Source organism: Pundamilia nyererei, unplaced genomic scaffold (assembly GCF_000239375.1).
Source record: "Pundamilia nyererei isolate P.nyererei 1_Seehausen unplaced genomic scaffold, PunNye1.0 scaffold00040, whole genome shotgun sequence".
In the NCBI taxonomy this organism is placed as follows: domain Eukaryota; kingdom Metazoa; phylum Chordata; class Actinopteri; order Cichliformes; family Cichlidae; genus Pundamilia; species Pundamilia nyererei.
In genome coordinates this window covers 988,142-1,002,615 of record NW_005187441.1, presented here as the reverse complement: position 1 = coordinate 1,002,615, position 14,474 = coordinate 988,142, and the positions used below count along the sequence as shown (strand labels likewise).

General features: G+C 41.6%; 1 protein-coding gene across 1 annotated transcript in view; it reads left to right on the top strand.

The window, feature by feature from the left end:
• Nucleotides 1-14,474, top strand: part of LOC102201517 (partitioning defective 3 homolog B-like) — an 83,488-nt gene that overhangs the window by 36,646 nt on the left and 32,368 nt on the right. Inside the window, exons 3-4 of the mRNA XM_005730976.1 lie at nt 896-1,073; nt 12,208-12,314. Coding sequence (XP_005731033.1) covers nt 896-1,073; nt 12,208-12,314 — 285 coding nt within the window. The remainder of the gene's footprint in view (nt 1-895; nt 1,074-12,207; nt 12,315-14,474) is intronic.

Here is a 14,474-nt window from a genome sequence, read left to right as displayed (position 1 = left end):
AGGGTCTGTTTGGTTATTGTTGTTGTTGTTAATTGACGCCCTAAACTCGTCTGTTGTTTTATTTCCTTCCCTCGTTCCATCGCGGTTATTGCTTTTCATTAAGTGGTCATTTCCCTTCGCCGCCGCCATCTAATGAGAGCGTCACGCCGCCACGCGCCCATTTATCAAACCAATCCGTGCAATAGCACGGATCGCAGCGGGCACACACACACACAAACACGCGCTCGCTCCCCTATCTGCCATCATGTCCCTGTCTCAATTAGGATTGTTTGTCATTCTCCTGCCCTCCATCCCCTGTTCATTTGGCCGCCCCCGTCTCTTCCCGTCGTCTCATTGTGTCAGCCGTGTCATTGTGTTTGACAGCTTCTCATTCTCACGTCAGATCTCATTTGAGCGCTAATTTCATACGTGCACACCTCGCCCCGGGCCTCGCCGTGTGTCACGTCCCCCGAACTGGACGAAATGGCCGGTCAGAGTTTTTCTCCTTTGTTCACAAAATACAGAAGTCATCGTGTCGCTGCGGAGGCACCAGCCGGTGTGTTATGCACTGTAAGGGGTTTGAGAGTGAATGAGCTGTGAATCCAGCTCTGTTTGCTTTCCTCAGACACACACACACAGTCACACACGCATCTGCATACTTGGCAGAACGAAGCAGGTTGCATCCCCACTGCCGGCAAGATAAATCACATAAAAGCCTTCCTGTGATCACGGCACAGTGGAGATGCTATATAACCTGGCTGTGTGTTTCCAGCTTGTTCATATGCCAGGACTCATATTGTTTATCCTGTCACGCTTGTCTCAAGAAAAGCTTGTTTGTTTCAGATTTGTGTACATATCATGTTTAATATTTTCGAACATTTAGGATGGAGTTTTAACTTTTTTGTTTGTCTTCCAGCTGGTGGCAGTGTTTAACAAACCCCAGCATGTGAGGACGGAGAGCCCCCGAGAGAGCATGTCTAACAGCTCGTCCAGTGCTGCCCCGAGTCCAGAGCCCTTCACCTACTACCCCCACCTGCAGTACCAGGATGAAGACAGAGGAGAGATCGAAGTGAACGAGGCCGTCCTCAAAGCCAGTACGTCCCTACCTGCTGTGTAACTTTTTCGTGTGCACGTGTTAATTATGCAAGTTGAGCCTCAACTCGTGAAAATACACTTTTCCTGACACAGATGTAAGAGAAGAGTCTGCAAAAATCTCTTAAACACCTGAGCAACCGAGGCTATACTCAATCAACACATTTTTTTTGTGCATGTGAGAAGGGGTATCATGGTGATACAGCTGTGTATGTGTGTGTAGGTGTGTGACTGCATGTGTGTGTGAGAGAGGGCGAGAGAATCAGAAAGTGCATTTCTGGAACAGATGTAAGCCGAACACAGAAACTTTTTGCCTGTAACTTGATGGCGTGTGAAAACAGATGCAGCGTTGACGCAACCTGCTCTCCTGGCGTCCTCACTTAGCGTTCTTTACTTAGTCTGAGCAAAGTGTAAGAACGAGAACCAACTGAGAGCCACCGAGGCAGCGATGCAGCATTCATTTAGAAAAACAAAAAACAACTGCTGAGGATTGAGTTGCATTTTAATTAAAAAAAAAACACAATTGGAAAATGCCCATTTACACATCAGCCCTGTTGTTTTTGACACTGAAATTACACTTTGGGATTGGGAGGTCTGTTAAGGTACTTGACTGATAAATGTTATATCATTTTCCTATCATCCCCTGTTGTTTTTGGATATTATTCTGCTTCTAAAATAAGTGAAGTGCTTTGGGGAAAAAAATCCACATCTCACATTATTTAATTTTGTATTCTGACCAAGTGAACCTGTTGCTGCTATAAGTTAGCCAAGCTATGGCAATGATACCAACTGACAAAGAAGATGTGAAGGTAAAGTCAAAATTAAGTCAATCCACAAGATGTCAAAGCTTGCAGTTCCTCTACTGGCCACTTGAGGCAGGCTCTAAAAGCGAGTCCATCCATTCAGATTCATTACAAATAGGTTTAGCTTACCTAGTTTTCCCTTTGTGACATCTACACAAGGTTGGTTACTTACCTGATTAAACTTTATCAACTAGTGCATGCATACCAGAAGTTTTGGGTATATAAATGAGATGTTATTGTTGTGAAATAAAAATGATATGATGCTGTTATATGGTGTCTTAAGTACATAAATGCTAAAAACAACTCATCTTAGCAACTGCCTAGCAATAGGCTAGGCAACATAATAACAGCATATTATCTGATCTGGATAAGAACCTTCAGGGGCTTTCTGAGTGACAAGTAGTTTTAACTTTGTCTTAGTGCAACTAAACAGTGAACAAGACAATCCAAATGTATATTTAGATTGCACTTTGTGTTGAGCCTGTTTTTTTCCATCATTCATATTTAGTCCTGTTTAATATCATATTTAATTATGGATCCACCATGCTGATCAAGCTAACTTGGCAGTGCTAGGATTAGATGAGACTTCTCCAGCTGTACCCATGTGATCAAAGGTGGTCACATTTGGTTTAAAGAGGTAAAACATTAAGACAGTAGTCTACATACCAGTGCACAACTTCAGTATTATCTTTATATCCAGTTTGTCTTTTATACTTTTAATAACAACACTGTTGAGCATGTATGTTGTTTGATACAAGCTGCTTCACCATGCCTTGTATATATAAGTAAGTGATGACAAATACATGTTAAAAATGAGAAAAGCTGATCAAAGTTGACAGCTGATTTAATTTTTAAAATATTCAAATAATCAGAATGGTGCGAGTAGGAGGATGTGTGGTTACCACAGTGTGAATAAAGCTACTAGAGAATTTTAAATATGCATTGCAAATATACATGCCAACCTGCTGCACAGCTTCTTTTATATTTATTAGTCTCTGTTTTTGGTTTAGCTTTAGTTTTTAGACAGACTGGTTTAGCTCTGTGTGCGAGCAGAGAAGTTTAAATTCCTGTGGCCTTGAGTCACTTGTAGGACTTTTCCTCTGATCTGTCCTGGTCTTGTTATGTACTCCTTCTGTAGGAAATCAGATGGTGGGAATGGCTATGAAAAATGAGTCTTACCAAGGCTGTTAGAAGCTCGGTGACTCGATCAAGGGGGATTGATGCTGTTTGGTGCCGCTCATTCCACAGTCAATCTGATGCACTCATCAGTTTAATATGGAGGATGACAGATTACTATGTTTGTGAAGTGGAGCTGATATAAAAAGTAAACGTCCTTGCAGTCAGCAAATAAAGTATAGAAGTTACTGGGTCTACAGAGGGGAAACGGCATAAGAAGAGTATTCAGTCAGAAGCCTGAGGGAGCCTCTGGTGAAATATCTGCTCTGTCTGGGCTGTAGGCTGCTCCGGCTATAGATACATTTTACTGTAAATAATCGGAGCAGAATTTTTCCCTCATTCTTTTCCATTCCTGGGCCTTGGATTGATTAATTTTTGAGTGCCAAGTGACCAAGTGAAAGATGAAAAGCAAGATAAAAGAGCCTTGATGTGATTTAATAAGGGTCTGTCTAATCACTGGGTCACCCTGCAACCCCTTTCATTCTCCTCCCTCCATCTGTTAACCGTAGAGGAACAGTGTGATACCCCCACGCATACAACTGGCCTTTGCTAGCCCTCTCTGTGTGCCCACTTTCACCCATGCCCCATCATCTGCCTTCTCGCCTCTCGACCCACTCATTTTTTCCCCTTTTCTGCTATTCAGCTTCAACCACCTGCCATCTAGCTCCACAGCCGAGGCCCTAGACCTTGACCCCCCTCACCCCCAGGAAATCTTTTCTCTCACCCTCCCATCCAACCCCGCTTTCCCTGTGTCTGCATGGCTTCCAGCTCTAACTAGATTAGCACTGTAGCCTGTTAGCATGCCCAGGGTCCAGCCAAGCATGAATGGACTAATTCCAGCCAACCCCCCCTCTCCAAACCCGATATGCCTATTCCACCCTGTCTTTAACCCAGTGGGACCTCTTCCTGCTCTCACCCCGCAACCTGCTCTCCAGCCCTGCTGAACCTTGACTAACTTAGTTATGATGTGACCCTGTGACGCCCCTCATAGGGAGCCAGACGCAATAAAGGACACTTTTGTCATCCGGACATGCATGCGCGCACACAATGGCACAAAAGAATCTGCATGCAAGTTAACCAACCAATCGCACCCAAAGCGCCCATATATCTACTGCCAGGAAAGTCTTACGGGAGTGTGTCTGTGTGTGTTTTGCTGTCCTTCTTGCTGTAACGAGTTTGGTTGTTAACCGGGTGTTACATCATATCTTTCTCTGGAGTAACATCATGTCTGGAGACAAGGACAAAGCGATGGGTTGTAAACAGTCAGACCTGATAGAGAGAGGTTTAATTCACAGGATCGCATAGGCTCAGGTTATGCAGCCTATGAAATACATGCTTGCGCAGGTTGTTAAAATTAGCCCTAGGAATCGATTGACCCATTTCTCTTATTTAAACCAGAACACAGATATATCATAGACATACTGCAGGAATCAATATGAAGAATAGCAAATGAAGTGTCAAAAGTAATGTTGTTAATTGATTGTGCATCAGTGCTTAAAGTGCAAGCAAAGATTCAGGGTGGTTTTTAATGCTGCAGATTTATCAAAAGATAAAGAAATATAGGAGTAGGAAAGCGAGCATTGGTCTACAGTAATCTCATAAAAATAGAGGAACAGTGATGGCAGACAATCTTTTCTTCTTATATAGAAATAATAGAAAAAATAGGACTTACAAAGCCCATGAAAACCACTTTTCAAATGCACAATGGCAATAAAAGGCTATTCTGTTCTATTCTATTCTACTTTATGAAATAAATATTTGCTATTCTAATTGGAGCCTGACAGATTGATGGGGCTGATATATTGGTTGATATTAGCTATTTGCCAATATTTTGGTGCTGTCATTTCTAATGGCTAATATATTATAGTATAAAAATTGTATTGCATTGATTCAAGATGGTTCGGTCTGACATCCTGATCAGTGCAAAGTAAACAGAGTGAACTGACACAGGCTATAAAATTCATATGAGAAATAATGTTAATACCCTGAAATGAGAGGTGGGTGGGTGACTTCCCCCAGTTGTTGGGTGTGATTTAGGTAATTGGCATTCAGTCTCAGTGATTGAAACTGATCATTCAATGAGTCTATGCTAGGCTTTTTCTAAGCCTTTACCCTCTTTTTTTATTCTTTTTTTATTTTGGTAAAATAAATCAAGCGTAGAATCGTAGAAGAGCTTCATATGGTTCAGCAGTGGTTACAGATGGCAGGATGGTCCCTTGATGGCGAGACAGAGAAGGAGAGAGAGCAGTGGGTTCAGACATTACCAGCACCGGAGCCAGCAGCTATGGTCTTCCATCGTGCTAATGTCTACTTCTGGAGGGGAAAGGCCCTCCACCTCGACAGTGCAAATGCGCTTTGAGAATTTGTTTTGCTCTCCATTTTTCTCTGGCTTGGGAACATTGAGCTGGTCCTGCCGTTCATGCCCTCTCCTCAGACCCTCCCTGATGGCTGTAAATGGCTTTAATTCCTAAACAAGTAATGCAATACTTTTATTAAACCCCTTGAGTTAAAGCTGAACATTGTGCTTTTCACTTCACTCGTTTGATTTAAATCCACTGTGGTTGTTTTTGTCTAAAGGCTTCGAGACCTCACTGTGTGTAAACACTTTAACTCGATTATCTTAGTCAAACTACAAGTGAGAACATTAGCTGATAGCGGTGTTCCTGTCTCATGTACCGACCTTTCATCTTTCTATTATCCAAGAATGTTCATAGTTAACTGATGTAGAGAGCCTCACAGCTGTGGGATAATAACATGTATCATGCAGGCTACAACACATCCTAAAGCATTTACCAACAAGTCATTGAAACGAGAGTTAGTAGGAAAATTAAGTTACCCCAATCCATGTGAATGCTTTAATCACAGAGTTACTGAAATCTTATTATTCACAATAATCTGATTATAAGAAAGCGTGTAATCGCGCTGAATGCTGGTGGACAGAACAAGAAGTAATTCAGTAATCAGTCAGGCATCAAAGTGTTTGTGTGTCAGGTTGGGCCAGTTGTTTGAACAGGGTGATTGGACTTCACGCTGCCCCAGTGGGGTGATTAGACCCGCATTGATCTGCTGCTACACTGACACACGCGCGCACACACTTCTAGGAAAAGAGTCCTTATCGCATCATCCCATGAGCAGCCTGAGCTGGGCTGCTCTATCGATTGCCAGCAAAACAAGACCACACAGGCCTGTGGCATGAAAACACACACACTCACGGATATAAATGTGCACACGAGCAAAGCGCTGTCCATAATAATAAATGTCCGTATAGCAGACGCATGCTTGCACATACAAACACAACGGCAAACAAAGGCACACAGTCATAAACACAGTCAGTCAGAAACATGATGCATCCTTGTTTTCATCTTGCCCTGGAAGTGAACTAGCAGCATTGCAGAACTTTTAGAACTGAAAACAAGAGGAAATTCTTAAAATAAACCTCTGTGTTCCCAGAATTGCATAAGCAGCCTAGTTAGGCACAGAGCTGCAGATGGAGAGTCTGAGGCAGATAAACACAGAGCTGGCAGAGTTTACAAGTTTCTCTTCAGCTCTCTCCAGTTACACAAACCTCAATGGGAAGATAAAGGAAAGAACATAAGTTGGGTGCGTTTCAGCGCGCTACCATTTTCTGGCCTTGAAGTGGGAGCTGAGATGAGTTTCATGGGTGGGATCTGTTTTGAAGTTGGAGGTTACCTTGTGGTTGTGGGTGCACGGTCCTGTCGAATTAGCGAAGCTAAAATAAAACGTTCTATGTTTTTAGTTCTGCCACCTGGCTTCTCGAAATAGACTCCATACTAAATTCAGAAAATGTGTGTGTTCTTAAAATACATAAAAAATTCTGTTCACTTTGCCAAAAGGGCAAGAATGATACTCACTTCCTGTCCTGAGGGCACCATATGTCAGGCTGCTGTATTTAGACGTATTTTTAGTCTGTTTCCAAAGCCTCCTCAGTTTGTTTAAATATTATTTTTATAGCATATGCCAGGCCTGGGGTGCTTTTGCTTCACTCATGTATGGCACAAACAGATATCTATGGTTAATTTATCTTGTTATACTTATGTCTTATACTGCTGTATATCGTCAGATGGCAAAAACTGGTTGTTTCTAAACACCTAAAAATGGAGCGACATGGACATGTAGCAATTATGTATACATTTTTAGATTTATTTGTATTCTTTGCAAGCTATATAGAAACCTGTTTAGTCTGAAATACAATATAAAGTGCTCTGTAAACCTACAGTTACCAGATGCCAACTATTAGCTATAACGCTAATAGCTTAAAAAGCTTTTCCTGCTTCAGTGCAGCTAGCTAACAATAAAGAACTGCTTACTGATTAAGAAACAGAGTGAAAGTGAACTGTATATACTTGTTAACATAAAATTCAGTGTTGGAGCCAGGATTGGTACAAAAGTGATCCCCTTAGACTGTTTTTTTTGTTTTAGTTTTCTTTATTTTCCCCTGAGCTAGTTCTGTCACGAGTTAGCTAACATAAGCTAATGTGAGTCTGCTAGCAACAACCAACCCAGTGACATTGCATTCTTTACTGGCACAAGAGGACACTACACACGCTCTCAAACCTTTAACTTCAAACACTTATTTATTAAATCCATTTTCACCGACAGTTTTCAAATCTATGACAGTTTTATAGAGCACGGTGTAAATTATAGTGTAAATTCTGGTGTAAATTACCTTCTATACATTTGATGCGTCATGTCGACCTTAAGGACTTCATTTCCAGTTCTTCACTCTGTATTTAGTGGTGACTCAAAGAAAAGTCTGTAATTTACACAAATGTTGGTGACCGTTAAGTTATGTGCCAAATCAAAATAATTTGGCTATAGAATCTTTATTTTAAAAGCACATAGATGTTAATAAATGCTCATCATAGATGTTAATAATCACTGTATATGTGACGATGTTCATACAAAACCCAGCCGCTAAGGAGGAGATTGGATATATACAGACATATATGCATACATGCACTATAATCATTAAAGATTTAATCAAAGTCCTCAAACAGTTTGGTCTGCTCCTACCTTTTGACTCGTTAATATGTATCTTAATAAATTATTCCTCAATTTGTGTAACCTAAATTATTCTAATGAATCGGTTTAGATGTGATTCTGATTTCAGGGTTTCCACTAATGTATTACAAGCCTGTCAGATCAAAGTTGGGCCTAGGGATTGGCGAATCTTCTTATGTAACATACATTTTATAACATGTTTCTAGATATAAGCTTCAAGTCAACTAATGAATGTTTTTAATGCATGGCCAATATTTTGTTTAAAGCAGGGATTGTTCAACAGTGGTTTGTTTACATGCAGACTGCAATTGGCAATAGGAGCTCCAGATGTGCCTGTTCAGTTAGTGGAAGTTGAATATGGTCATTGCTGCTGCTAAGTTGGGTATTTTTCAGTGTACTAGCTCAATATTAAAGATCCTATTGGCAAAACAGCCAGCTTTGATTAACAACTCCTCTGAGAGAGTCTTGTTTATGACCGTTCAAATAGTGACTGACCTGAGAGAGTCACAACTGTCACTCTCATCAATATTCCCGCCCCTTAGTGACACCGCTTGACCGTCCAGGGGTCACTGCAGGTCAGAGTTCAATGCTAATGAGCCTTAGGTTCCTTCACATTGCTGTGCCAAGCTCTGGGACTCTAAGTGCTTGGAGGATTGATAGAGGCAGATTTGACTCCAATAGATAAATGGAGGAGGATTTATGGGGCTGACCACTGGGCAGTGGAGCCTGACTGTGACCATGGAGCAGCCTTGGTCACTTTACAAAGTCGCATCATTGACATTGAAGCAAAGTATGTGTGTGGGAGGGGGAGGCTCTTGACTGAGGTTTCACAATGATGCACCTTACTTCTCAAGCTCATTTTAGAAAATCAATTATAGCCATTTGGAAAATGGGTTAATCACTCAGTGTGTCTAATCTCAGGATCCGTCTGTTATGAACATGATGTCATGTATTTTGGCACTTAAAGAACCTGTCTGTCTGTGCAGTTTGTTCCAGCGTTTTGCAGTTCATCATTCAGTAGGACTACATGTGAGTCATTACCTGCATTCACTTTCCATAAATCTAATGACAGGTTTTTACTGCATTCGATAAATGGCTCCTCTGAGCTTGGAGACCTTTACAAATGCATATGCTGATCTGGAAATGTTTAAACAGTAAACATGCCTTCTGTGGTTAAATGGAAGGAACAGGGATGCACTAATCAATGCTCGTATAAAATGTAGCAAATAAATATAGCTGTATACGTTTTTAGAATTTATATTAGTAAGATAATGCATACAAATGGAGCAAGATAAATAAAAATGCTTTAGTTGTTCATCGAATTTATTTGCATCTAATTTAGACCAAAATACCCCAAAGGTGGAACTGAAACTCAATTTTTGAGGCAGTATCAGTTATAAGTGGGGTCTCTGTCTGCGAGTTAAATTAGCTCAATGTCAGTGAAAACATGGCACTTTCATGTTGTATTCACTTTCCTAAAAGCAATGTAGTACTATATTCGTTTGTCCCTTTTATAAGTCTAAACTGACTTGGCAAACTTGTTGCTTTTTGATGTTAAGAACCGTAGGTCTCAGTCATACAGGCCTAGAGATGGATCAGTGGATCAGTCGGAGGAAGGGAAAACTGTTGATTCTTCAACATGTTGGCAAGTGGTTGCTTGAGATTTCTGGCTTTTGCAGTGTGAAATAAATTGCAAAGATAGTGCAAGACTGAAAACCTTGCACTAATTGTGATTGGTTTGGTCGCGAACAGATTGCTGCAGTTGCCTGCAGTTTGCATGGAAGATGCCAACTTGTTTGCAAACACTTGCCAACTACTTACTAAACAGATTTTCCCTGCACCATCATATGCATCTTTGCCACCAACCGTGAGTGACTTCCAGAAACCATTTGCCAACTGGTCAGAGACTTGTGGTTGTCAGGGTATCGTTGACCAGTTTCTACGCCACTGAACTGCTTTTGAGGTCATTGTATATTCATCCCACGCAGTGAATGTAACTGTAGCAGCCATTGCATTAGTGCTGTGTGCGTCATACTTGTCTCTGTGTCTTTACAGCTCGACCTCGACCTCTTAAGTTTACAAGGAACTTCCATTCATTTCTGATTTATTCCTCCTGACCCCTCTCCATGTTTTCTTATCTTCACAAAGCCGGTGCTGATTTTTGGTTCCTGTTGAAACTTCTCAACCTGCACTATTGACATTTCTTCCCCTCATTACCTCCATCAGACAGATTTATGTCTGAGATGCACAGAGTTGCACGTTTGCAGAGAGTTGCTGTTTCTAAAATTCACTTTGTGTTCAGTTTGAATACACTTTCACTAAAGGAGTTGTTTTTTTTTTCTTAAATGATGAGAAGTTTGTGCAGATAGCGTGACCTAGTTTAGACGCACACAAAATTAACAAATAGCAAGAAACAGACAAATAAAGAGAAGCGTTGATGCCGTTTGATGCGAGCTCCGAGAGATAGCGTTTTTTTTTTCCTCTGGATGTTTCTCTGTTAAATCAAAGCACATTTCATTATGGCAAATCATTCGGTTTCCTGTGTAGTTTAAACATTTCTACACAAAGTCTGCTTTTTGAAATTGGACCACATACATTCTGCTTTTTCCTCAACAAAGCAGGAAAAAAAGAAACTGAATGTAAGAGGGAAAAACAGAGGAAAACTTGAGTGCTAATTAAAAGAAACCAACATTTTTGAAGCTTTTCCTACTTTTCGTTCGGAACGTCTTGCTTAAATCCCATCACGTCGGTGGTAGCGAGTCGGCGTTGAGTCTTTTTTTGACATTCAGCGTTAGCAGAGGTAGAAGGAATGTGTCAGACAGAGAGTCAGCAAAGAATAGCTGATAGTTTAGGATAAGTAATAAAAATGAATTAATAAAGATGAACACAAACTCAGATTATTGAACGTGTGGATGAGTGTGTTTGAGCCTGAAAGAATATTTGTTTGTGTGTCTAGGACAATTGGAGTGATCGTTTTTCATCTGTCTACACACACACACACACACACACACACACACACACACACACACACACACACACACACACACACACACACACACACACACACCGACCTCTGCCAGTTCCTTCTTTCCTTCTCTATTCTGACCACGTTAGACCAGGACCCTGTCGTTGACCCTCCAAAGAGAGATTGATTACATGAAAGGAGAGAATTTTGTTTGCCTTCCCTCTCCAGGTTTTCACCCTGCTCTTTCTCTGTCACCATCTCTTGGCTCTCTCCTCAGCTTTTCCCCCCCCCCTTCTTTCTGTTTACTTCACACTCTGCCTTTTTATTTTCCCCTTGACTTTATTTTCTCCTCTGTCGAGTTGCATTTGGAAACACTCCACCGTGGGTTTTACCTCCACAAATACCCGTCTGCTCCCTTTGGGGTGGATTTTAAACGCAAGAGGCAGCACAAAAGTCCAAATTAGTTTCTTTCGAATTGTTTTATTGTGGAATCAGACCCACTGTTGTTTCCCTCTCCCTTCCTCTGGGCTGAGGGGTTGCGGCGAGTGTGCGCATGGGAGTGTTGAGGCAACAGCTGGTCATATGTAAATGCTCTCTGCGGGTGGGTGTGAGGCTTGGGCATCTTGCTGGGGTGGCTGCGTGTCCACCCTCAGGGTCTATGAGTCATTCTAAAATAAATGGGAACCCTTGAAAAGAGATCAGTGTTTTTTGTCTGGTCGTGTTTTCCAAACACTTTGTCTTTCTCATCATTTCCCGTGTCGTTTCTCTTCGCATATACATTAGCCGTGCTCAATCAGGAGTCATTTTCTCTTTGTTTTCTTTCAAAATATCTTCTTTGGGTGTCACGAGATGCTTTCAAATGAATTTTTATTCATTTCGGTCGTGCCAGCGCCTCAGGGGCCTGTCTAACCATCACAGTTTTTCTGTCTAGAAACGATGGGGGCCAAATGTTTAGCGAGGAAGACAAAAGCCAACTCTGTTTCCATTTTCTTTTCCTCCTCTGCTCTTCTGATTTCATCTCTTCTCATCACCCACAGTGGGTTTGGAGTTGAGAGAGCTAATATAATATTGATTCTTTTCAACAGCGTGCAACACGAAAGACAAACACAGATGGAGCCGACGGCATCCTCTCATTATCTTTGTCTCTAACGCCCATGTCTCTCATCACAGATACACCTCTATTGGTGAGGAGCAGCAGCGACTCTGCATTGGCCCCGCCCCTTGAGACGACAGCCACACCTCCACCTGATAAGCAACGCAACGGATCTCTTGAACCGGTGAGTTACACAGGAAATAACTTCAAAATTTGATTTTTTTTTGTTTCTCAGTGAAACTGATGTCTGCCGTTACCTTTGGCCAACTAAACATGATGAGAAAATAGGCTGTTAGATATTCCGATTATTTATATTAGGTATTCTTGTCTTCCTCATTTCATTGCTTTCTAAAAGGAGCAATAAAAGAGCTCCATCAGAAATTCAATGTTCACTCTCCATTGATTAAACTCCTGCAGGGTAAAACTAGTTTTTCAGTGAAAGCAAGAGAACAGTAAATAAATATGAGAGATGAACATATTGTATTTCCAGTTGCATATTTGGTCTCTGCCTTTCACTCACTGAAGACAAATGGAGAAACCTCTTGAATATCCCTCTTGTGGTCCAGCTTTCTGCCCCAGGCATTACTTTGAAAGGATCGGCTTTTCAAGCGCTCGGCCTCTTTTCGAAACGGGCCGCCATTAAGGCCGACTTTTTTGTCCTCCGTGGGTTATTGAATGTGCATGGAGGACTAGATCGAGGTGAGGTCACACTTGTATGTGTGTGTCAGGAAAACTCAGGTAGCGAGAGGGAGGGAGGAGAAGGAGTCCTGCTGTTTACTCCTGCTGTGTTCAACTCAGCGGTGACTAAGCAGAACACAGGCATCAGTGGGCATCGTGTAAACACAATGACAGAGCCCGTATTTTTTGTCCAAGAAATGTCGGGCCTCGTGTGCTTCAAACAGCACGCCTGGACCAAAATGAACAGGCTCATTATAGATGATTTAAAGTGTCCTTAGAACTGTTTACATAATTCCACATCTCTTTGCTGCATGACAGATGAATCCCTGCTTTCGACTGCTGCAGTCTTATTTAAACCCAGACAAAAACAAGGCCTGTAAAGATGTTGTTTTTAAAATGTGACTCTTTTTAACAGTGTTTCTTTATGTTGCTTTGTCATTTAAAGCCACACCAGTGGCTTGGCTCTATGGACAGCAATGGCTGTAGGCTCTTTTCCTACCAGGAAGTCACATTTTGCCTTTTTGTAAGAAGCTGCAACCTTACAGAGAGGGTCTTTTTTTTTTTTTTTTGTTGGGTATGCAGTAATATCAGATACAGGAAGCAAACAGTCCGGTCTGACAGAGCATATAAGTGTGCATGGAGTCCTGTGAGAATGAGTTTTTACTGTGTACTCCCTTAAAACATAAGTACACTCTTACCGCTTCCATAGGAATTAATAGGTTACGTAATCAAATGATCATCAGCCAGTGTGAACACCTCTATAAAAGTAGAAGTTTTGGTAGTTAGTTGGTTGTGAGAATTCAGATGGGTGTTAACATAGTGCCACAATCTCCTAACAGCAATTTCACACCAAGGTCAGACGGTGCAATGCTCAGAGCCATTACAAAAAACCTGAGACCAAACCACATGACTTCTGAAACAATGTCCTTTGTCCAGATGAGACCAAATTTGAGATGCTTGGGTATAATGAGCAAGACCACGTTTGTCCAGAAGTAAAAAACCAAACAAACACTACTAATCAGCACAAATGCTTCATACCAACTGTAAAGCACGGTGATGGATGAGTCATGATTTGAGCTTGCTTCGAGGGCTTTGCAGCCACAGGATGGGGGCACCATGAACTCCTTTTGTATACCAAAATATTCTAGAATGGATATTAAATGTGAGGCCATCTTCAACCAAAACAGGCGCAGCTTGTTGACATCATCAACATGCGCTATCGCGATAGAGCGGTACAGTCAAAATCTCTATCGTTGGCTAAATTTATATAGTTTCTATCGTATATCGTTTATATCGCCCACCCCTAATGTCATGTATCCCTTTGTGCATTCTCCGCCCAGGAAGCACCCTCACCTCAGTATTTTCCATAGTGAGAACATAGTGAGTCTGATGTGGAGCTTTGGTGCTATTGTGAGGAAGGGTGACTGCAAACTGTGTCCCCACATGAACTGCCCAACTTGTCTTTTGTTTATGTGTACAAATAAGACGCTTAAGAGTAGTTGTGCTCCTGACTTTGAGGATTTTCTGGCCTGTTTTTCCAGTGCCACCATGGATTTGAGTGATTCAGAGTGAAATGACCTTTTGAGTGGATTGCTATGGGACCTGCTGCAGACAGTGATGCTCCCTTATGAATGAGCTGTAATAAACTGTTATCTGACAGAATACC